General features: G+C 38.9%; 1 protein-coding gene across 3 annotated transcripts in view; it reads right to left on the reverse strand.

Moving 5' to 3' along the window:
- The window catches only part of OMA1 (OMA1 zinc metallopeptidase), a 100,625-nt gene that overhangs the window by 66,110 nt on the left and 11,078 nt on the right, over positions 1–23,437 (reverse strand). For all 3 annotated transcript variants that reach the window (XM_073643730.1, XM_073643729.1, XM_073643727.1), the window contains exons 4-7: positions 18,898–19,074; positions 17,305–17,412; positions 12,465–12,593; positions 5,085–5,159 (exon numbers count right to left, since the gene is read on the reverse strand). In XM_073643730.1, coding sequence (XP_073499831.1) covers positions 5,085–5,159; positions 12,465–12,593; positions 17,305–17,412; positions 18,898–19,074 — 489 coding nt within the window. The remainder of the gene's footprint in view (positions 1–5,084; positions 5,160–12,464; positions 12,594–17,304; positions 17,413–18,897; positions 19,075–23,437) is intronic.

Genomic DNA, 23,437 nt, shown 5'->3' on the forward strand with positions numbered 1-23,437 from the left:
CTATAATACTGCCCCCTATGTACAAGAATATAACTACTATAATACTGCCCCTATGTACAAGAATATAACTACTATAATACTGCCCCCTATGTACAAGAATATAACTACTATAATACTGCCCCCTATGTACAAGAATATAACTACTATAATACTGCCCCCTATGTACAAGAATATAACTACTATAATACTGCCCCCTATGTACAAGAATATAACTACTATAATGCTGCTCCTATGTACAAGAATATAACTACTATAATACTGGCCCTATGTACAAGAATATAACTGCTATAATACTGCTCCTATGTACAAGAATATAACTACTATAATACTGCCCCTATGTACAAGAATATAACTACTATAATACTGCTCCTATGTATAAGAATATAACTACTATAATACTGCCCCTATGTACAAGAATATAACTACTATAATACTGCTCCTATGTACAAGAATATAACTACTATAATACTGCCCCCTATGTACAAGAATATAACTACTATAATACTGCCCCCTATGTACAAGAATATAACTACTATAATACTGCCCCCTATGTACAAGAATATAACTACTATAATACTGCCCCCTATGTACAAGAATATAACTACTATAATGCTGCTCCTATGTACAAGAATATAACTACTATAATACTGCTCCCTATGTGCAAGAAAATAACTACTATAATACTGCCCCCTATGTACAAGAATATAACTACTATAATGCTGCTCCTATGTACAAGAATATAACTACTATAATACTGGCCCTATGTACAAGAATATAACTGCTATAATACTGCTCCTATGTACAAGAATATAACTGCTATAATACTGCCCCTATGTACAAGAATATAACTACTATAATACTGCCCCTATGTACAAGAATATAACTACCATAGTACTGCCTTCTATGTACAAGAATATAACTACTATAATACTGCCCCCTATGTACAAGAATATAACAACTATAATACTGTTCCTATGTACAAGAATATAACTACTATAATACTGCCTTCTATGTACAAGAATATAACTACTATAATACTGCCTTCTATGTACAAGAATATAACTACTATAATACTGCCCCCTATGTACAAGAATATAACAACTATAATACTGCCCCCTATGTACAAGAATATAACAACTATAATACTGTTCCTATGTACAAGAATATAACTACTATAATACTGCCCCCTATGTACAAGAATATAACTACTATAATACTGCCCTCTATGTACAAGAATATAACTACTATAATACTGCCCCCTATGTACAAGAATATAACTACTATAATACTGCCCCCTATGTAGAAGAATATAACTACTATAATACTGCCTCTATGTACAAGAATATAACTACTACATTACTGCTCCTATGTACAAGAATATAACTACTATAATACTGCCTTCTATGTACAAGAATATAACTACTATAATACTGCCCCCTATGTACAAGAATATAACAACTATAATACTGTTCCTATGTACAAGAATACAACTACTATAATACTGCTCCTATGTACAAGAATATAACTACTATAATACTGCTCCTATGTACAAGAATATAACTACTATAATACTGTCCATATGTACAAGAATATAACTACTATAATACTGCCCCTATGTACAAGAATATAACTACTATAATACTGCCCCTATGTACAATATAACTACTATAATACTGCCCCTATGTGCAAGAATATAACTACTATAATACTGCCCCCTATGTACAAGAATATAACTACTATAATACTGCCCCCTATGTACAAGAATATAACTACTATAATACTGCCTCTATGTACAAGAATATAACTACTACATTACTGCTCCTATGTACAAGAATATAACTACTATAATACTGCCTTCTATGTACAAGAATATAACTACTATAATACTGCCCCCTATGTACAAGAATATAACAACTATAATACTGTTCCTATGTACAAGAATACAACTACTATAATACTGCTCCTATGTACAAGAATATAACTACTATAATACTGCTCCTATGTACAAGAATATAACTACTATAATACTGTCCATATGTACAAGAATATAACTACTATAATACTGCCCCTATGTACAAGAATATAACTACTATAATACTGCCTCCTATGTACAAGAATATAACTACTATAATACTGCCTCCTATGTACAAGAATATAACTGCTATAATACTGCTCCTATGTACAAGAATATAACAACTATAATACTGTTCCTATGTACAAGAATATAACTACTATAATACTGCCCCTATGTACAATATAACTACTATAATACTGCCCCTATGTGCAAGAATATAACTACTATAATACTGCCCCCTATGTACAAGAATATAACTACTATAATACTGCCTCCTATGTACAAGAATATAACTACTATAATACTGCCTCCTATGTACAAGAATATAACTGCTATAATACTGCTCCTATGTACAAGAATATAACAACTATAATACTGTTCCTATGTACAAGAATATAACTACTATAATACTGCTCCCTATGTGCAAGAAAATAACTACTATAATACTGCCCCCTATGTACAAGAATATAACTACTATAATGCTGCTCCTATGTACAAGAATATAACTACTATAATACTGGCCCTATGTACAAGAATATAACTGCTATAATACTGCTCCTATGTACAAGAATATAACTACTATAATACTGCCCCTATGTACAAGAATATAACTACTATAATACTGCTCCTATGTATAAGAATATAACTACTATAATACTGCCCCTATGTACAAGAATATAACTACTATAATACTGCTCCTATGTACAAGAATATAACTACTATAATACTGCCCCCTATGTACAAGAATATAACTACTATAATGCTGCTCCTATGTACAAGAATATAACTACTATAATACTGCTCCCTATGTGCAAGAAAATAACTACTATAATACTGCCCCCTATGCACAAGAATATAACTACTATAATGCTGCTCCTATGTACAAGAATATAACTACTATAATACTGGCCCTATGTACAAGAATATAACTGCTATAATACTGCTCCTATGTAGAAGAATATAACTACTATAATACTGCTTCTATGTACAAGAATATAACAACTATAATACTGCCTTCTATGTACAAGAATATAACTACTATAATACTGCCCCCTATGTACAAGAATATAACAACTATAATACTGTTCCTATGTACAACAATATAACTACTATAATACTGCCCCCTATGTACAAGAATATAACTACTATAATACTGCCCTCTATGTACAAGAATATAACTACTATAATACTGCCCCCTATGTACAAGAATATAACTACTATAATACTGCCCCCTATGTACAAGAATATAACTACTATAATACTGCCTCTATGTACAAGAATATAACTACTACATTACTGCTCCTATGTACAAGAATATAACTAGTATAATACTGCCTTCTATGTACATGAATATAACTACTATAATACTGCCCCCTATGTACAAGAATATAACAACTATAATACTGTTCCTATGTACAAGAATATAACTACTATAATACTGCTCCTATGTACAAGAATATAACTACTATAATACTGCTCCTATGTACAAGAATATAACTACTATAATACTGCCTCCTATGTACAAGAATATAACTACTATAATACTGCTCCTATGTACAAGAATATAACTACTATAATACTGTCCATATGTACAAGAATATAACTACTATAATACTGCCCCCTATGTACAAGAATATAACTACTATAATACTGCCCCTATGTACAATATAACTACTATAATACTGCCCCTATGTACAAGAATATAACTACTATAATACTGCCTCCTATGTACAAGAATATAACTACTATAATACTGCCCTCTATGTACAAGAATATAACTACTATAATACTGCCCCCTATGTACAAGAATATAACTACTATAATACTGCCCCCTATGTACAAGAATATAACTACTATAATACTGCCTCTATGTACAAGAATATAACTACTATAATACTGCTCCTATGTACAAGAATATAACTACTATAATACTGCCTTCTATGTACAAGAATATAACTACTATAATACTGCCCCCTATGTACAAGAATATAACAACTATAATACTGTTCCTATGTACAAGAATATAACTACTATAATACTGCTCCTATGTACAAGAATAGAACTACTATAATACTGCTCCTATGTACAAGAATATAACTGCTATAATGCTGCTCCTATGTACAAGAATATAACTACTATAATACTGCTATGTACAAGAATATAACTGCTATAATGCTGCTCCTATGTACAAGAATATAACTACTATAATACTGCTCCTATGTACAAGAATATAACTACTACATTACTGCTCCTATGTACAAGAATATAACTACTATAATACTGCCTCCTATGTACAAGAATATAACTACTATAATACTGCTCCTATGTACAAGAATATAACTACTATAATACTGTCCATATGTACAAGAATATAACTACTATAATACTGCCCCCTATGTACAAGAATATAACTACTATAATACTGCCCCTATGTACAATATAACTACTATAATACTGCCCCTATGTACAAGAATATAACTACTATAATACTGCCTCCTATGTACAAGAATATAACTACTATAATACTGCCCTCTATGTACAAGAATATAACTACTATAATACTGCCCCCTATGTACAAGAATATAACTACTATAATACTGCCCCCTATGTACAAGAATATAACTACTATAATACTGACTCTATGTACAAGAATATAACTACTACATTACTGCTCCTATGTACAAGAATATAACTACTATAATACTGCCTTCTATGTACAAGAATATAACTACTATAATACTGCCCTCTATGTACAAGAATATAACAACTATAATACTGTTCCTATGTACAAGAATATAACTGCTATAATGCTGCTCCTATGTACAAGAATATAACTACTATAATACTGCTCCTATGTACAAGAATATAACTGCTATAATGCTGCTCCTATGTACAAGAATATAACTATTATAACACAGATGATTTGTGTTGTTCTCTGTAGTTTTTATATTAGTGCAGGCAGGAGAGCTGCATACATTATAATGTCTATACCCCGGATGGTTTACTTTACCTTTGCAACAAGTTCAAGTCCAACTTTATCCGCTTCTGCCTCCAGTGTTCGGCTGTACGGCCGCAGGAACAGATACTAGAACAGAGAATTTGTGTTTTTTGGTTTTGAATCATGAATTTCTTTAACTTTTTACAACTTTAGAGAAAATTTGTAAAAATTAATACGTTTTATTTTTTTCACAGACACCGAATTTGAAACCCCCTTCTGATCTAACACTTCCTACATCTGAAAGTTTGTTACAAGTCATGACAATCTATGAGCTAAAAACATCGGCAGCAGAAATCTCTCTCCTGTGCTGATTGTTTGTTACAATGTATCAGAGCATGCTGTAAATTCCACAGACAAACTAGAAGGGTAGACTAGTGACTTGTGTGGTCTATGGGCTTTACGACCTGCACTGATACATAGTAACATTACAAACCTGTGTTCTGTCCCTATACAGTGGGTACGGAAAGTATTCAGACCCCTTTAAATTTTTCACTCTTTGTTTCATTGCTGCCATTTGGTAAATTCTAAAAAAAAAAACAGAAATGTAGAAATTTTTGCAAATTTATTTAACCCCTTAATAACATCTGACGTACTAATACGCGTCTGTGCCCTGGGACTTAAGAGCCAGACCCGTATTAGTACGTCATCGCGATCGCGCGCGCACACAGGCTGTGCGGGCGCGATCGCCGCCGGGTGTCAGCTGATTGTCACAGCTGACACCCGGTACTATGTGCAGGGAGCGGTCCTGCACCGCTCCCAGCACATTAACCCCCGCGATGCTGCGATCGAAGTCGATCGAAGTCGATCGCGGCATTGCGGGAGCAAGGGGAGGTGATCGGCGATACTCACCTCCTCTTCCGGCTTCCAGCGCAGTCTGCAAAGGCTTCCCGGGTGTTGCCATGACGACCCGATGTCGTCATGACAACATCCGGGTCACCAGAGAGCAGGAAGATTGCTTGGACATGCGCAGTGCATCTCCAAGCAATCTTCACACTGTGCACTTCTGACAGCCTTCATGGCATAGGGATGGTGCTCCATTCCTGTGCCATGCAGGCGATCAGAAAAAAAAAAGTGAAAGTCCCAGAGTGGGACAAAGTAATAAAGTGTATAAACTGTGTGAAAGTGGAAAAAAAAAAAAAAAAAAATGTGCAGAAATATTATAAAAAAATAAAAAAAATAATACACCAAAAATAAAAATATAATGTACCCATCAATAAATATTATTATAAAAAAAATAAAAAAAAAACAATAAAAGTACACATATTTGGTATCGCCGCGTCCGGAACAACCTGACCTATAAAACTGTCCCACTAGTTAACCCCTTCAGTGAACACGGTAAAAAAAAAAAAAAAAAAAACGAAGCAAAAAACAATGCTTTATCACCATACCGCCAAACAAAAAGTGGAATAACACGCGATCAAAAAGACGCATATAAATAAAAATGATACCGCTGAAAACGTCATCTCGTCCCGCAAAAAACAAGCCGCCATATAGCTCCATCAGCCGAAAAATAAAAAAGTTATAGCTCTCAGAATAAAGCGATACTAAAAAATATTTTTTTCTATAAAATAGCTTTTATTGTGTATAAGCGCCAAAACATAGAAAAATGATACAAATGTGGTACCGCTGTAAACGTACTGACCCGAAGAGTAAAGCTGCCTCATCAATTTTACCACACGCGGAACAGAATAAAAAAAAAAAAAAAAAACAATTCCTGAATTGTTGGTTTTTGTTTATTCTGCCTCCCAAAAATCGGAATAGAAAGCGATCAAAAAATGTCACGTGCCTGAAAATGGCACCAATAACAACGTCAAGTCATCCCGCAAAAAACGAGCCGTCACATGACTGTCTGCCAAAATCTGGAAAAATTATAGCTCTCAAAATATGGCGATGCTAAAACTAGATTTTACAAAAAATGCGTCTTTTAGTGTGTGACAGCTGTCAGTCATAAAAACCCCATATGATTCTGGCATTGCTGTAATCACACCGACCCGAAGAATAAAGTCGTCTAATCACTTATACCGCACAAGGAACGGCGTCAAAAATAAACTCTTGAGTTAGGATTGGGCTAGGGTTAGGGCTGGGTTTGGGGCTAGGGTTGTGCTGGGGCTAGGGTTGTGCTAGGGTTAGGGCTGGGGTTGGGATTTTTTTCAAAAGTAAGAAAAAAAGATGACGATATGGCGACTAGTGTTGAGAGCAAGTGCTCGCTACTTGAGTTTGCATCGGGTGCTCTGGTATGCATTTAGTATCGTGGGTATTTGAGTGACATGCTCGAGTCTCTGCCCCATATGCTTCGCGGCCAAAAAACTTTACGGGGATTGCCTGCCATGCACGAGCGATCCCCGCATGTTTTTTTTTGGGTGTATAATAACCGTGAAACATGCGGAGCAGGGACTCGAGCATGTCACTCGAGCACACGCTGTACATGGTGCATACCTGAGTACCCGATGCAAACTCAAGTAGCGAGCACTTGCGCTCAAGAATAATGACAACTTATTCAATATGATGACCTAATGTAAACAAATAATGTGCCGTACCTCTGGGTTCAAAATGTTCACTATACACCTTAATAAAATCTTTGAGGGGTATAGTTTCCAAAATGGGGACACTTGTGGGGGAGCTCCACTGTTTAGGCACATCACGGGCTCTCCAAATGCGACATGGTGTCCGCTAACAAATTGAATGGAAAATCGGCTCAAATTGTTAGTGGACGCCATGTAGCGTTTGGAGAGCCCCTGTGTGCCCAAACATTGGAGCTCCCCCACAAGTGACCCCATTTTGGAAACTAGACCCCCCAAGGCACCTATCTAGATGCATAGTGAGCACTTAGAACCCCCAGGTGCTTCACAAATTGATTCGTAAAAATGAAAAAGTGAAAATAAAACACTTTTTCATTTTTATGAATCAATTTGTGAAGCACCTGGGGTTCCAAGTGCTCACTATGAATCTAGATAGGTGCCTTGGGGGTCTAGTTTCCAAAATGGGGTCACTTGTGGGGGAGCTCCAATGTTTGGGCACACAGGGACTCTCTAAATGCAACATGGTATCCGCTAACAAATTGAATGGAAAATCGGCTCAAATTGTTAGCGGACACCACATTGCGTTTGGAGAGCCCCTCTGTGCCCAAACTTTGGAGCTCCCCCACAAGTGACCCCATTTTGGAAACTAGACCCCCCAAGGCACCTTTCTAGATGCATAGTGAGCACTTGGAACCCCCAGGTGCTTCACAAATTGATTCGTAAAAATGAAAAAGTGAAAAAAAAAACACTTTTTCATTTTTATGAATCAATTTGTGAAGCACCTGGGGGTTCTAAGTGCTCACTATGAATCTAGATAGGTGCCTTGGGGGGTCTAGTTTCCAAAATGGGGTCACTTGTGGGGGAGCTCCAATGTTTGGGCACACAGGGACTCTCCAAATGCAACATGATATCCGCTAACAAATTGTCGGCTCAAATTGTTAGCGGATATCATGTTGCATTTGGAGAGTCCCTGTGTGCCCAAACATTGGAGCTCCTCCACAAGTGACCCCATTTTGGAAACTAGACCCCCCAAGGCACCTATCTAGATGCATAGTGAGCACTTGGAACCCCTAGGTGCTTCACAAATTAATTCGTAAAAATGAAAAAGTGTTTTTTTTTTCACTTTTTCATTATTACGAATCAATTTGTGAAGCACCTGGGGGTTCCAAGTGCTCACTATGCATCTAGATAGGTGCCTTGGGGGGTCTAGTTTCCAAAATGGGGTCACTTGTGGGGGAGCTCCAATGTTTGGGCACACAGCAGCTCTCCAAACGCAACATGGTGTCGCTAACAATTTGAGCCAATTTTGCGTTAAATTTGTTAGCGGACACCATGTTGCATTTAGAGAGCCGCTGTGTGCCCAAATATTGGAGCTCCCCCACAAGTGACCCCATTTTGGAAACTAGACCACCCAAGGCACCTATCTAGATGCATAGTGAGCACTTGGAACCCTCAGGTGCTTCACAAATTGATTCATACAAATGAAAAAGTGTTTTTTTTTTTCACTTTTTCATTGTTACGAATCAATTTGTGAAGCACCTGGGGGTTCCAAGTGCTCACTATGCATCTAGATAGGTGCCTTGGGGGGTCTAGTTTCCAAAATGGGGTCACTTGTGGGGGAGCTCCAATGTTTGGGCACACAGGGACTCTCTAAATGCAACATGGTGTCCTCTAACAAATTTAACGGAAAATCGGCTCAAATTGTTAGCGACACCATGTTGCGTTTGGAGAGCCGCTGTGTGCCCAAACATTGGAGCTCCCCCACAAGTGACCCCATTTTGGAAACTAGACCCCCCAAGGCACCTATCTAGATACATTGTGAGCACTTGGAACCCTCAGGTGCTTCACAAATTGATTCATAAAAATGAAAAAGTGTTTTTTTTTTTCACTTTTTCATTGTTACGAATCAATTTGTGAAGCACCTGGGGGTTCCAAGTGCTCACTATGCATCTAGAAAGGTGCCTTGGGGGGTCTAGTTTCCAAAATGGGGTCACTTGTGGGGGAGCTCCAAAGTTTGGGCACACATGGGCTCTCCAAACACAACATGGCGTCCGCTAATTATTCAAGCAAATTTTACAATCAAAAAGTCAAATGGCGCTCCTTCCCTTCCGAGCCCTGCCGTGCGCCCAAACAGTATTTTTTCCCCAAATATTGGGTATCTGCGTGCCCAGGGGAAATTGCACAACAAATTTTGGGGTCCATTTTTTCTTGTTACCCCTGTGAAAATAAAAAAAATTGGGTCTAAAGTAACATTTTTGTGAAAAAAGTTAAATGTTCATTTTTTTCTTCCACATTCAAAAAATTCCTGTGAAGCACCTGAAGGGTTAATAAAGTTCTTGAATGTGGTTTTGAGCACCTTGAGGGGTGCAGTTTTTAGAATGGTGTCACTTTTGGGTATTTTCTGTCATAAAGACCTCTCAAAGTGACTTCAAATGTGATGTGGACCCTAAAAAAATGGTTTTGTAAATTTTGTTGGAAAAATGAGAAATCGCTGGTCAACTTTTAACCCTTATAGCTCCCTAACAAAAAAAAATTTTGGTTCCAAAATTGTGGTGATGTAAAGTAGACATGTGGGAAATGTTATTTATTAACTCTTTTGTGTGACATATCGCTCTGATTTCAGGGCTTAAAAATTCAAATTTTGAAAATTGCAAAATTTTCAAAATTTTCGCCAAATTTCCGTTTTTTTCACAAATAAACGCAAGTGATATCGAAGAAATTTTTCCACAATCATGAAGTACAATATGTCACGAAAAAACAATCTCAGAATCAGGGGAATCCGTTGAAGCGTTCCAGAGTTATTACCTCATAAAGTGACAGTGGTCAGAATTGTAAAAATTGGCCCGGTCATTAACGTGCAAACCACCCGCGGGGCTTAAGGGGTTAAAAAGAAAAACTGAAATATCATCTGGTCATAAGTATTCACACCCTTTGCTCAGACAGTCATATTTAAGTCACATGCTGTCCATTTCCTTGTGATCCTCCTTGAGATGGTTCTACTCCTTCATTGGAGTCCAGTTGTGTTTAATTAAACTGATAGGACTTGATTTGGGAAGGCACACACCTGTCTATATAAGACCTCACAGCTCACAGTGCATGTCAGACCAAATGAGAATCATGAGCTCAAAGGAACTGCCCAAGGAGCTCAGAGACAGAATTGTGGCAAGGCACAGATCTGGCCAAAGTTACAAAAGAATTTCTGCATTACTCAATGTTCCTAAGAGCACAGTGGCCTCCATAATCCTTAAATGGAAGAAGTTTGGGACCACCAGAAGTCATCCTAGACCTGGCCGTCCAGCCAAACTGAGCAATCGTGGTTGCAATTTAAGGAAACATGAATGCGGCCAAGTACAGAGATATCCTGGATGAAAACCTCTTCCAGAGTGCTCTGGACCCCAGACTTGGCCTAAGGTTCACCTTCCAACAAGACAATGACCCTAAGCACACAGCTAAAATAACAAAGGAGTGGCTTCAGAACAACTCTGTGACTATTCTTGACTGGCCCAGCCAGAGCCCTGACCTAAACCCAATTGAGCATCTCTGGAGAGACCTGAAAATGGCTGTCCACCAACGTTCACCATCCAACCTGACGGAACTGGAGAGGATCTGCAAGGAAGAATGGCAGAGGATCCCCAAATCCAGGTGTGAAAAACTTGTTGCATCATTCCCAAGAAGACTCATGGCTGTACTAGCTCAAAAGGTGCTTCTACTCAATACTGAGCAAAGGGTCTGAATACTTATGACCGTGTGATATTTCAGTTTTTCTTTTTTAATAAATTTGCAAAAATTTCTAAATTTCTGTTTTTTTCAGTGAAGATGGGGTGCAGAGTGTACTTTAATGAGAAAAAAATGAACTTTTTAGAATTTACCAATTGGCTGCAATAAAACAAAGAGCGAAAAGGTTAAAGGGGTCTGAATACTTTCCGTACCCACTGTAGTTTGTAACAATGTATCAGTGCAGGCTGTGAAGCCTACAGACATTTTTTTTTTTTTTACACTGAAGCTGTGAGAATTTGGTGAGGATGGATTTTAAGCCTGGATGACAGTAAGCGCAGATCTTGAAAAGGAGAGAGGCCACGTAAGGGCCGAAACACTGCTGCAATGTTTACACCCAATGGCGCTTAATTCTATGGGCTGACGAAAGGGGAGAAGGATTATTTAATTCATATAACTTAAAAGTCATCTAATTCTTCACAATTTAAAGGGGCAAAAAATAATGATCCTCAAGAACCCATTTAATAATCCTTTATAGAAAGCAGCTGCCAATCCTCCATTAGTAGCTAATGTGCAAGATGCACTGACCACTCAGACACACTGCTCCCTCTGGTGGCCATAAGGAGTGAACTACTACCACACCTTATAATAACTTCTTCCCACACAGACCTAGAGGCTTGTTACATCTTTAAGGCTTAGTGCCCACGATGCAGAAATGAAGCAGAAATTTTCCTGAGCATTTCTGCATCTGCTTGGCAGAAAAGCACATACGTATTTGTCATGCGTTTTTCCAATGCATTGTATAGGCAAATGTAAAATCTGTGCAGAAAAAATACGGACCATGTGCACAGAACTTGCAGAATGTCATAGGAAGTCATGGGATAAGGTATGCAATGCTTTTCTGGAGTGTTTACGCGCTGCAAATACGCACCAAAATATGCACCAAAAACGCATCGTGGGCACACAGCCTTATTTAGTATTAAAAATCAAAACATTTAAAAACACATTTAAAAAAGTTGAGCACATATTTGATTGGTGGGGTTTGCCTCCTCCTAAAGTAACCCCAACACCACAGCTAGAGGTAGATCAATAGTTGCACTTGACTCATTATTGTCAAGGCATCCAAACAGGGTGCTGACTCCTCAAGTCTTGTCCTCACCTCTCGTAGTCTGGATTGAACCCACTGACCGACAATGGCAAGGCTGTCCATGGGGCAGATAGCCCAAATCATGACTAAGGACAGGAGGAACAGGAAGTCCAAGAAATGGCTGATACTGGCCTTCTCCGCCTGCAAGAACCAGACAAGAGATGTTAGTGATCGCAGAATGATGGCGAGTATGAACAACGGTTAATTTGTAGAATATCATGTCTATGTCCAGGGTATATACAGCACAAAATCATACTCTAGATATAAATATAATCTACATAGAAATTCTAAAATATGTAATGTACTCCAGAGCTGCACTCACTATTCTGCAGTCATTGTGCACATACATTACATTACTGATCCTGAGTTACATCCTGTATTATACTCCAGAGCTGCACTCACTATTCTGCTGGTGCAGTCACTGCGTACATACATTACATTACTTGTCCTGTACTGATCCTGAGTTACATCCTGTATTATACTCCAGAGCTGCACTCACTATTCTGCTGGTGCAGTCACTGTGCACATACATTACATTACTGATCCTGTACTGATCCTGAGTTACATCCTGTATTATACCCCAGAGCAGCACTCACTATTCAGCTGGTGCAGTCACTGCGTACATACATTACATTACTGATCCTGAGTTACATCCTGTATTATACTCCAGAGCTGCACTCACTATTCTGCTGGTGCAGTCACTGCGTACATACATTACATTACTGATCCTGAGTTACATCCTGTATTATACTCCAGAGCTGCACTCACTATTCTGCTGGTGCAGTCACTGCGTACATACATTACATTACTGATCCTGAGTTACATCCTGTATTATACTCCAGAGCTGCACTCACTATTCTGCTTGAGGATTTTAAAACCTGTGATACTTTTATTCTCCTTTCCAATAGCTACAGTTACTCAGCTTTCCTAGACTCCTGCATGGCATGTGGCAGTGGAGTTGAATAGTTAAGGGCATCAAAATATCCAGTGATCCGCAGCAAGTTAACACTTCATGGACCTTCAGGCAGAAAACACATCCAAAAATTCACAGACCCAGCTCAGTGTTTCAATTCTAACAGTGAATTCACAAGTATTGATCTGCAGCAGCTTCATAATTCAGCAGTTGCCTACGCCAGACAGTGAGAAGATATATCATTACTATAAAATGATCAAATTACGGTTTTATAGTCACTGCCGAAGTAAGAATTCCAGGGCTAGAAAAATGCAGCAAACTGCAGCCAATACCATCCCCCTCCCCAGCGGCTCCATCCACAACAAAGATCAGGAAATGAGCTGGAAGGCAAAAAGATAATTAAGAAACTCTTTTCTGGATACATCAATAATGGTTTATTTTGGGGTTTTTTAGCAGTTAATTTCACAGAAAAGTCAAAAATAGTTGATATATTCTTCCATTATAAGTAGCAGTATAATAGTCATATTACAGTAGAGGAGCAGTATTATAGTAGTGATATTCTTGTACATAGGGGCAGTATTATAGTAGTTATATTCTTGTACATAGGGGGCAGTATTATAGTAGTTATATTCTTGTACATAGGGGCAGTATTATAGTAGTTATATTCTTGTACATAGGGGGCAGTATTATAGTAGTTATATTCTTGTACATAGGGGGCAGTATTATAGTAGGTATATTCTTGTACATAGGGGGCAGTATTATAGTAGGTATATTCTTGTACATAGGGAGCAGTATTATAGTAGTTATATTCTTGTACATAGGGGGAAGTATTATAGTAGGTATATTCTTGTACATAGGGGGCAGTATTATAGTAGTTATATTCTTGTACATAGGGGCAGTATTATAGTAGTTATATTCTTGTAAATAGGGGCAGTATTATAGTAGTTATATTCTTGTACATAGGGGGAAGTATTATAGTAGGTATATTCTTGTACATAGGGGGCAGTATTATAGTAGTTATATTCTTGTACATAGGGGCAGTATTATAGTAGTTATATTCTTGTAAATAGGGGCAGTATTATAGTAGTGATATTCTTGTACATAGGGGGCAGTATTATAGTAGGTATATTCTTGTACATAGGGGGCAGTATTATAGTAGTTATATTCTTGTGCATAGGGGCAGTATTATAGTAGTTATATTCTTGTAGATAGGAGCAGTATTATAGTAGTGATATTCTTGTACATTGTAGCAGTATTATAGTAGTTATATTCTTGTACATAGGGGTAGTATTATAGTAGTTATATTCTTGTACATAGGGGCAGTATTATAGTAGTTATATTATTGTACATAGGGGCAGTATTATAGTAGTGATATTCTTGTACATAGGGGCAGTATTATAGTAGTTATATTCTTGTACATAGGGGCAGTATTATAGTAGTGATATTCTTGTACATTGTAGCAGTATTATTGTAGTTATATTCTTGTACATAGGTGGCAGTATTATTGTAGTTATATTCTTGTACATAGGGGCAGTATTATAGTAGTTATATTCTTATACATAGGGGCAGTATTATAGTAGTTATATTCTTGTACATAGGGGGCAGTATTATAGTAGTTATATTCTTGTACATAGGGAGCAGTATTATAGTAGTTATATTATTGTAAATAGGGGGCAGTATTATAGTAGTTATATTCTTGTACATAGGGGGCAGTATTATAGCAGTTATATTCTTGTACATAGGAGCAGTATTATAGTAGTTATATTCTTGTACATAGGGGCAGTATTATAGTAGTCATATTCTTGTACATAGGGGCAGTATTATAGTAGTTATATTCTTGTACATAGGGGCAGTATTATAGTAGTTATATTCTTATACATAGGGGCAGTATTATAGTAGTCATATTATTGTACATAGGGGCAGTATTATAGCAGTTATATTCTTGTAGATAGGAGCAGTATTATAGTAGTGATATTCTTGTACATTGTAGCAGTATTATAGTAGTTATATTCTTGTATATAGGGGCAGTATTATAGTAGTTATATTCTTATACATAGGGGCAGTATTATAGTAGTTATATTCTTATACATAGGGGCAGTATTATAGTAGTCATATTCTTGTACATAGGGGCAGTATTATAGCAGTTATATTCTTGTAGATAGGAGCAGTATTATAGTAGTGATATTCTTGTACATAGTAGCAGTATTATAGTAGTTATATTTTTGTACATAGGGAGCAGTATTATAGTAGTTATATTCTTGTACATAGGGGCAGTATTATAGTAGTGATATTCTTGTACATAGGGGCAGTATTATAGTAGTTATATTCTTGTACATAGGGGCAGTATTATAGTAGTTATATTCTTGTACATAGGGGCAGTATTATAGTAGTTATATTCTTGTACATAGGGGCAGTATTACAGTAGTCATATTATTGTACATAGGGGCAGTATTATAGCAGTTATATTCTTGTAGATAGGAGCAGTATTATAGTAGTGATATTCTTGTACATTATAGCAGTATTATAGTAGTTATATTCTTGTATATAGGGGCAGTATTATAGTAGTTATATTCTTGTACATAGGGGCAGTATTATAGTAGTCATATTATTGTACATAGGGGCAGTATTATAGCAGTTATATTCTTGTAGATAGGAGCAGTATTATAGTAGTGATATTCTTGTACATTGTAGCAGTATTATAGTAGTTATATTCTTGTATATAGGGGCAGTATTATAGTAGTTATATTCTTATACATAGGGGCAGTATTATAGTAGTTATATTCTTATACATAGGGGCAGTATTATAGTAGTCATATTCTTGTACATAGGGGCAGTATTATAGCAGTTATATTCTTGTAGATAGGGGTAGTATTATAGTAGTGATATTCTTGTACATTGTAGCAGTATTATAGTAGTTATATTCTTGTACATAGGGGGCAGTATTATAGTAGCCATATTCTTGTACATAGGGGCAGTATTATAGCAGTTATATTCTTGTACATAGGGGGCAGTATTATAGTAGTTATATTCTTGTACATAGGGAGCAGTATTATAGTAGTTATATTATTGTAAATAGGGGGCAGTATTATAGTAGTTATATTCTTGTACATAGGGGGCAGTATTATAGTAGTTATATTCTTGTATATAGGGGCAGTATTATAGTAGTCATATTATTGTACATAGGGGCAGTATTATAGTAGTGATATTCTTGTACATTGTAGCAGTATTATAGTAGTTATATTCTTGTACATAGGGAGCAGTATTATAGTAGTTATATTATTGTAAATAGGGGGCAGTATTATAGTAGTCATATTCTTGTACATAGGGGGCAGTATTATAGTAGTGATATTCTTGTACATTGTAGCAGTATTATAGTAGTTATATTCTTGTACATAGGGGGCAGTATTATAGTAGTTATATTCTTGTACATAGGAGCAGTATTATAGTAGTTATATTCTTGTACATAGGGGCAGTATTATAGTAGTTATATTCTTGTACATAGGGGGCAGTATTATAGTAGTTATATTCTTGTACATAGGGGGCAGTATTATAGTAGTTATATTCTTGTACATAGGAGCAGTATTATAGTAGTGATATTCTTGTACATAGGACAGTATTATAGTAGTTACATTCTTGTACATAGGGGGCAGTATTATAGTAGTTATATTCTTGTACATGGGGGCAGTATTATAGCAGTTATATTCTTGTACATAGGGAGCAGTATTATAGTAGTTATATTCTTGTACATAGGGAGCAGTATTATAGTAGTTATATTCTTGCACATAGGGGCAGTATTATAGTAGTTATATTCTTGTACATAGGGGCAGTATTATAATAATTATGTTTCTATGCATACTTTAAGCAGAAACCTCCAGTTTTACTTTGGGAGATTAATATTACTTATTTAGATAATTGCCGGTATTACAATTATGCACTTACTGTATGTTCAAGAATGGCGTGTGCGAGCTCGTGACCCAAAATGAAGGCGAGCTGGTCGACGTCCGCCACTGCTTCCAGCATTCCTGTGAATACAAACACCTGACCGTTCTGCAAGACAAATCAGAAGGCGTCACAGCTCTGATTACTATGATGGAGACACTTGAAGTACAGGACACAGCAGCACCAGATACAAACTTTCCAGCCTCCATTGATACATTTTGGGACTATTTAACAAATGCAGAATTCTAGATTTCTCTCTTAGCGACTGATGCTCTTTAGGGCATGACCTGCACAAGGAATCTGTGACTGAGGAAATGGAACAGCTCAGAAGTAACCTGGCTGTGCAGAAAAACTAATTACACCTTCTTACCCCTCTGCTGATTCGAGAATTAAGATTCTATGAGTGATTCCCTCTTTGCTTCAGTGACCGCAGTCTTGGATCAAGGATGAAGACGTTAACCTCATCTATCCTCATTTTTTTGGACATACAATAAAGTTTTAGAGGAAATTAAAAAATGAAAAGTTTATAGTTTAATAAAAATACATTTACTTTTCTTTAATTACAGGGGTTGGTCAGTCGAGAATATTTTCAAATTCAACTCCACTCTCCTATATGACAAACAAGAGGAGTGCAAAGAGCTGAAGGCTCTCCTTCATCTTCCTTCCAACACTATGGGGAAGAAAGCTGCCGTCAGTGACCAAAAGTTCAGATATGCCTCAAAAAAGAGCAGCGCTGTTGGACCGACAGGGAATTTAAAAGATCAGTATTGTTTTTTATTTTATCATATCTTTAAATCGAACGGCCGATGCCAGGTATATAGAGCGGGCTCAGCACCAGGATCTAATCTGATTGCTACCATTTAAGCAATATCTCACAGTGGCATGTAAGTGGTGTATAGCCGCTGAGCCACCTACTCTAACACTAATTGCGCCCCCTGCGTTGCAGTGGCAGCGGGCGTACTGTCCGCCCTGTCGCTGCCATGTTTAAACTTCCATGAAGACCCATATTGTGTTGCAGTAAATAGTAAAAGAAATAAGATTATCAAAAATTCAAGTCAATAAGGAAAAGTACTAAATTAAAAAAAAAAAAAAAAAAAATACATAAATGAATTAAAAATAAAAAATTTTGCAACTGTAAAAGTCCGATTCATGAAAAAAATAAAATTCTGCACTAAAATATGTATATAAAAATAAACTATACTGATAACTATAAATATATACTGATATATATTGATATCAGCAAAAAGGTAATGACCTGGGCAATCATGTTACCAGGCCATTTTTACCCTACGATGAATGTGGTAAAAACAATATTCAAAAAAAAATTGTGAAATTTAGATTTTTCGTCACTTCTTCACACAACTTTCACAATTCTTTCTTGTTTTTCGGTATAGTGAAAGGTAAAGAGCATGGTGTCATTCAAAACTACAACTCATCCTGCAAAAAAAAAAAAAAAAAAAAGACCTCATACAGCTATATCGACGTAAGAGGAAAAATGTATCGCTCCTGGAAAAAGGGAAGGGGTCAGGACAGGACATGCTGGGATTTGTAGTTGTGCTTTGGGGTGGTGGGAGAGGTAGGTCCATATCTCACCGGTAGCACATAAGCATTGATGACCTCGGGCTTGTCCACTACGTGCACGGTCCACTGCATCTTCGACACCTCGGGCAGGTCGCGGTTGCAGGCGATAAGATAGTCGACAATTTTCTGCACCAGCTGATAACGTCCGTCCTCTGCGGGAAGCAAGACATCCTTAAACTCCTCCATCAGCTACAAGAAGGGAACACAAGAAAATCCGTCAAATCTGGAAGGCGACAGCTCAGCACATTTTGTACTTTAATCTCCCTTCTATTAGAAGCGTCCTATCAGTTCGGCAGCGGGGGGACGGGGGGAGTCGCTTAAGTGCATGAACCTGGGTAGACCCCCTGAAAGGTGATTCCATACAAGCAAGGCTGTCAAAATCGTTTAATCTTCCACAAGAAATTAAAAGGGAGGACGGCAGATTTGCTGCGCTTGGAGAAACCCATTGTATTCTGTCGTAGCGACAGAAAAAAAAAGGAAATAATTGCCTTTATTGTTGGGTGTAGGAGATAATCCGCGGTACTCTGCGGACAGACGGCACAATGAGGCGTCCGTCATGGCAGAATTTCTCTAAAAATGAAGAATTATGGACCATTTTAAACTAAAAGAAGGGAAAAAGAACAACTTTCTCATCATCCCGAATGGCCTTGCTGTGCAGGAATAGGGAAAGCGAGTTTCTCATGGTGTTAAAATTCGCCATTCAGAATATGGAGGACACGCCACTGTTACCCCAAAAAATGGCCCCAGATGCCAGAATGTGTCCAAATATGCAGAGATATAATCCCCGCTCTCATATTAATACATAATTAGTCACTTGTGGATGGCAGGTATTACTGCTCCCATCGGGCACCAATATGCAGACAAATGTGTGTGATACAGGACTCCAGGGAACATGGCCGATAGTTACAGCATTACACGGGTTGCCGCCCAATTTTCAGTACAGTGGTTTAACCTCTTAGATGTTACTGACAATCCTGACAGGGCATTAAAGGGTTGGAAATGGGGGAAGGTTTCTATTCCGGCTTCCATTGGCCTCATAGTGACATGACTCTGTGGTGCTGATGGCGTTGTCATGGCGGCAGCCTGAGGCCTAGTGCAGGCTCCAGTGTCAGCCATGTTTGTACACGTGTGAAGCCTTTCCGGGCCTCATCGGAGATCAGTAAATTTACAATATACAGTAATATTACAGTATCATAGTGAACTACAGTACTAATTGCTTATTGCTAATAAAAAATATATGTAAATAAAATATCTATTTACATATAAAAGCAAATCTATTTATACAAGCTCCTATCATCCACTTTTTCCAAAATTGTAACGGATTTGCATATTTGGTATCCCTACATGCGCAACTTTCTGAAATGATAAAATATTATATTTATTCCATATGAAAAAAAATGTTTTAAAAAAAAAATGGTGGAATCACTGCTTTCTGGTCACTTTGCCTCCCCCCCAAAAAAAACAGAATGAAAAGACATCAGAAAGTCATATTGACCTCAAATTGGTAAAGATAAAAAGTACAGCTCGTAACAAAGGAGGCAAGTCCTAGTACAACCCTATCGACTCAACATGGAAGGCGAGAAGGAAAAATATAAGGAGAAGAGTGACCCACTGGGACTTTCGGCCCGTGTAACCCCGGAGCCGGCCCCGGATATACTAAACCAAGGCTTCTCAAACTTTATATTGGCACCTTACTAGACAGACCCCCAAATAAAACCAGCTAATGCCCAGTGCTGTCAGTACAGGGACCAGAAGACTGGTCATAATGGGATAAGAGGGGCTGCACCGCAATTATGACTGAGACACACACTCGCCCACCGGTGTATAACACCCGGTCCTGTAATAGGAGCCACCAGGGTAACAAGTCCGTTCATGACATTTCTTCCTCCATCATCTGTGAGTGATATTATTGAGAAGTGGAAGGAAAAGCAGCAACTCAGCCACAAAGTGGAGACCCCGAAATGTTACAGAGCGGGGGGCCGAGTGCAGAGGACAGAAAAGTCACCAGCGCTCTGCTGATTCCATAACAGCAAAGTCCAGACCTCCACCGGTATAACATCCACACAAACACTGCGCCTCCGCCGAGAGCTTCATGGCCGAGCAGTTGCATGTGCCCATACATCACCAAGCACAATGCCGTGCGTTGGATGGAGTGGTGTAAAGCCGCCACCACTGGACTCAGGAGGAGACGTGTCCTGTGCAGTGAGGACCGCACTTCTCTATCTGATAGAGGAGTCGGGGTTTAGTGATTCCAGGAAGATGTTACACCCCGAACGCATTGTACAGATAGTGGAGGAGGATAATGCTATGGGTGTGTTATCAGAGGGCGGCCTCAGCCCCTCAGCTCCAGTGAAGGGAAAAACGGCGCTTATCTCCTTGCTTTCCCAGACTGTGAATGTCAGATCTTCTTAGTAATGTGAGGATATTTCCTGTGCAGGCACCTTCCTCCTATAACTAGACAGGCCCAGCACGGAGGACCGTGGGACAGCGCGGAGCCGGTTAGCACCGTGGGACAGCGCAGTGATATTTGCAGGTGTCTGGCTTCCTATAGCGCGCCCTCTGCACCAGATACATGAATTATAATCCTTATAACAGTTCATTCTTTGTATTCACCAGTAATATTAACAAATGAGTGGATTGTGATGCCATCACAAGGAAATCTCCAGTGTCTTTATTACCGTCCCGCTGTTTTTTTACTAGTTTGGTCTTGAAAAATGTTATGTTTTTCATTTTTTCTTTTCTTTTTCTGAAGTCGTTCTTTCAAAATTCATTAGCTTTTCATCAAGGGGAATTGTTCACAGCTGGTACTTAACTGTGCAAATAACATATCCGATCTGTGTCGCTTAAGTAGAAGGCGGAGTCATTCATAAGAAAAATGTGAGAATGGAAGATGCCCGATGCGATGGGTGAGGATGCCCTGTGCATGCAACTTACAATCCCTACTACTATGTGTAGCGCTGGCGTCCCTGCCCTCTGCTAGGCAGGGACGCTGCTCCCCTCACCGCTCTGCTCCGTGCCCGGCATCTTCCCCCCGCTCTGCTGTCAGCGCGCGCTCCGTCCCGGCGTCCTCCTCCTGCTCTGCTCTCAGCGCGAGCTCCTTCCCGGCCCCTGTGCTTAGGGCGCGCGCGCGCGCGCTCCCCTCCTCTTAAAGGGGCCGCGCGCGCCGCCCTAAAGAGTCCCCGGCCAATGGCCGGAGGACTTCATCATATATAAGGCACCTCCTCCAAAATGGAGGTGCCCGAGCAATGTTGTTTGCACCTGTGTCTCACCTGTGCTTCAGCCCTCAGGTCCCGTTGCCAGTTACCTGCCAGTTTCCTGCTAGTTACCTGCCAGTTACCTGCCTGATTCCTGCCTGAATACTTGTTACCTGTCTGCCAGTCTGAGGTCCGACGGTCTGCCTTACTACTCCTGTCAGTCTGTCTAAAGGACCAGCCTGCCCGCTCTCCTGGGAGCGCATATCAGCTACCTGCCTGCTTGCCTGAGGTCCGACGGTCTGCCTTACTACTCCGGTCAGTCTGTCTATGGACCAGCTTGCCCGCTCACCTGGGAGCGCTTCTCCATTATCTGCCTGCTTGCCAGCCCGGAGGCTCCGTTGTCACGTGCTGTGACCACCAGCTATCTCAGAGACTCTTGCCCGCTCACCTGGGAGCGCATCTCCGTTACCTGCCTGCTTGCCAGCCCGGAGGTCCCGTTGTCACGTGCGGTGACCACCAGCTATTCCAGAGACTCTTGCCCGCTCACCTGGGAGCGCTTCTCCGTTACCTACCTGCCTGCCAGCCCGGAGGTTCCGCCGTCACGTGCCGTGACCACCTGCTATTCCAGAGACTCTCGCTTGCTCACCTGGGAGCACACATCTACCATCTGCCTGCTAGCCTACCCGGAGGCTCTGCCATCACAGGTCGTACCTACCCCTTACCCAGAGACTGCCCTGATCACTTGCCGTAACTCCCTGTCCGTTCACCCAGAGACTGCCACCCGCTCCCTTACAAGGGCCGCCCCCTTGTATAGTAGCTCAGAGGTTCCGCCTCCCGGACCCGTTACAGTCCGCCTCCCGGACCCGTTACACTATGGATGCACCATGGTCACTGCATAGAAGGGTGCCCAACTACTTCTAACACATAGACCGAATATATCCTGCCATCAGCCTCCACTGGGAACTTCATTACAGTGAAACAAGGTTTAATTATGTCCCAGATCATCTGTGAACATTTCAAAAGTTTCTATATGACTATTAGACGTATTCCTATATCATATACTCATGGCATACAGTGATTTTGAATTCCAATCACTTTTTACTGACAGTGGCACGCCACAAGCCCTTGTACATGCCATAAATGTATATTAAATGTGTATTTTTTCTATCACAAGTGCTTCTCACTAAATTAGAATATCATCAAAAAGTAAATTTATTTCAGTTCTTCAATCCAAAAAGTGAAACTCCTATATTATATAGAGTCATTACAAACAGAGTGATCTATTTCAAGTGTTTATTTCTGTTAATGTTGATGATTATGGCTTACAGTCAATGAAAACACAAAACTCTATATAATAT

Source organism: Phyllobates terribilis, unplaced genomic scaffold, assembly GCF_046119375.1.
Source record: "Phyllobates terribilis strain yellow unplaced genomic scaffold, ASM4611937v1 Scaffold_8__6_contigs__length_399053987, whole genome shotgun sequence".
Lineage (NCBI taxonomy): Eukaryota > Metazoa > Chordata > Amphibia > Anura > Dendrobatidae > Phyllobates > Phyllobates terribilis.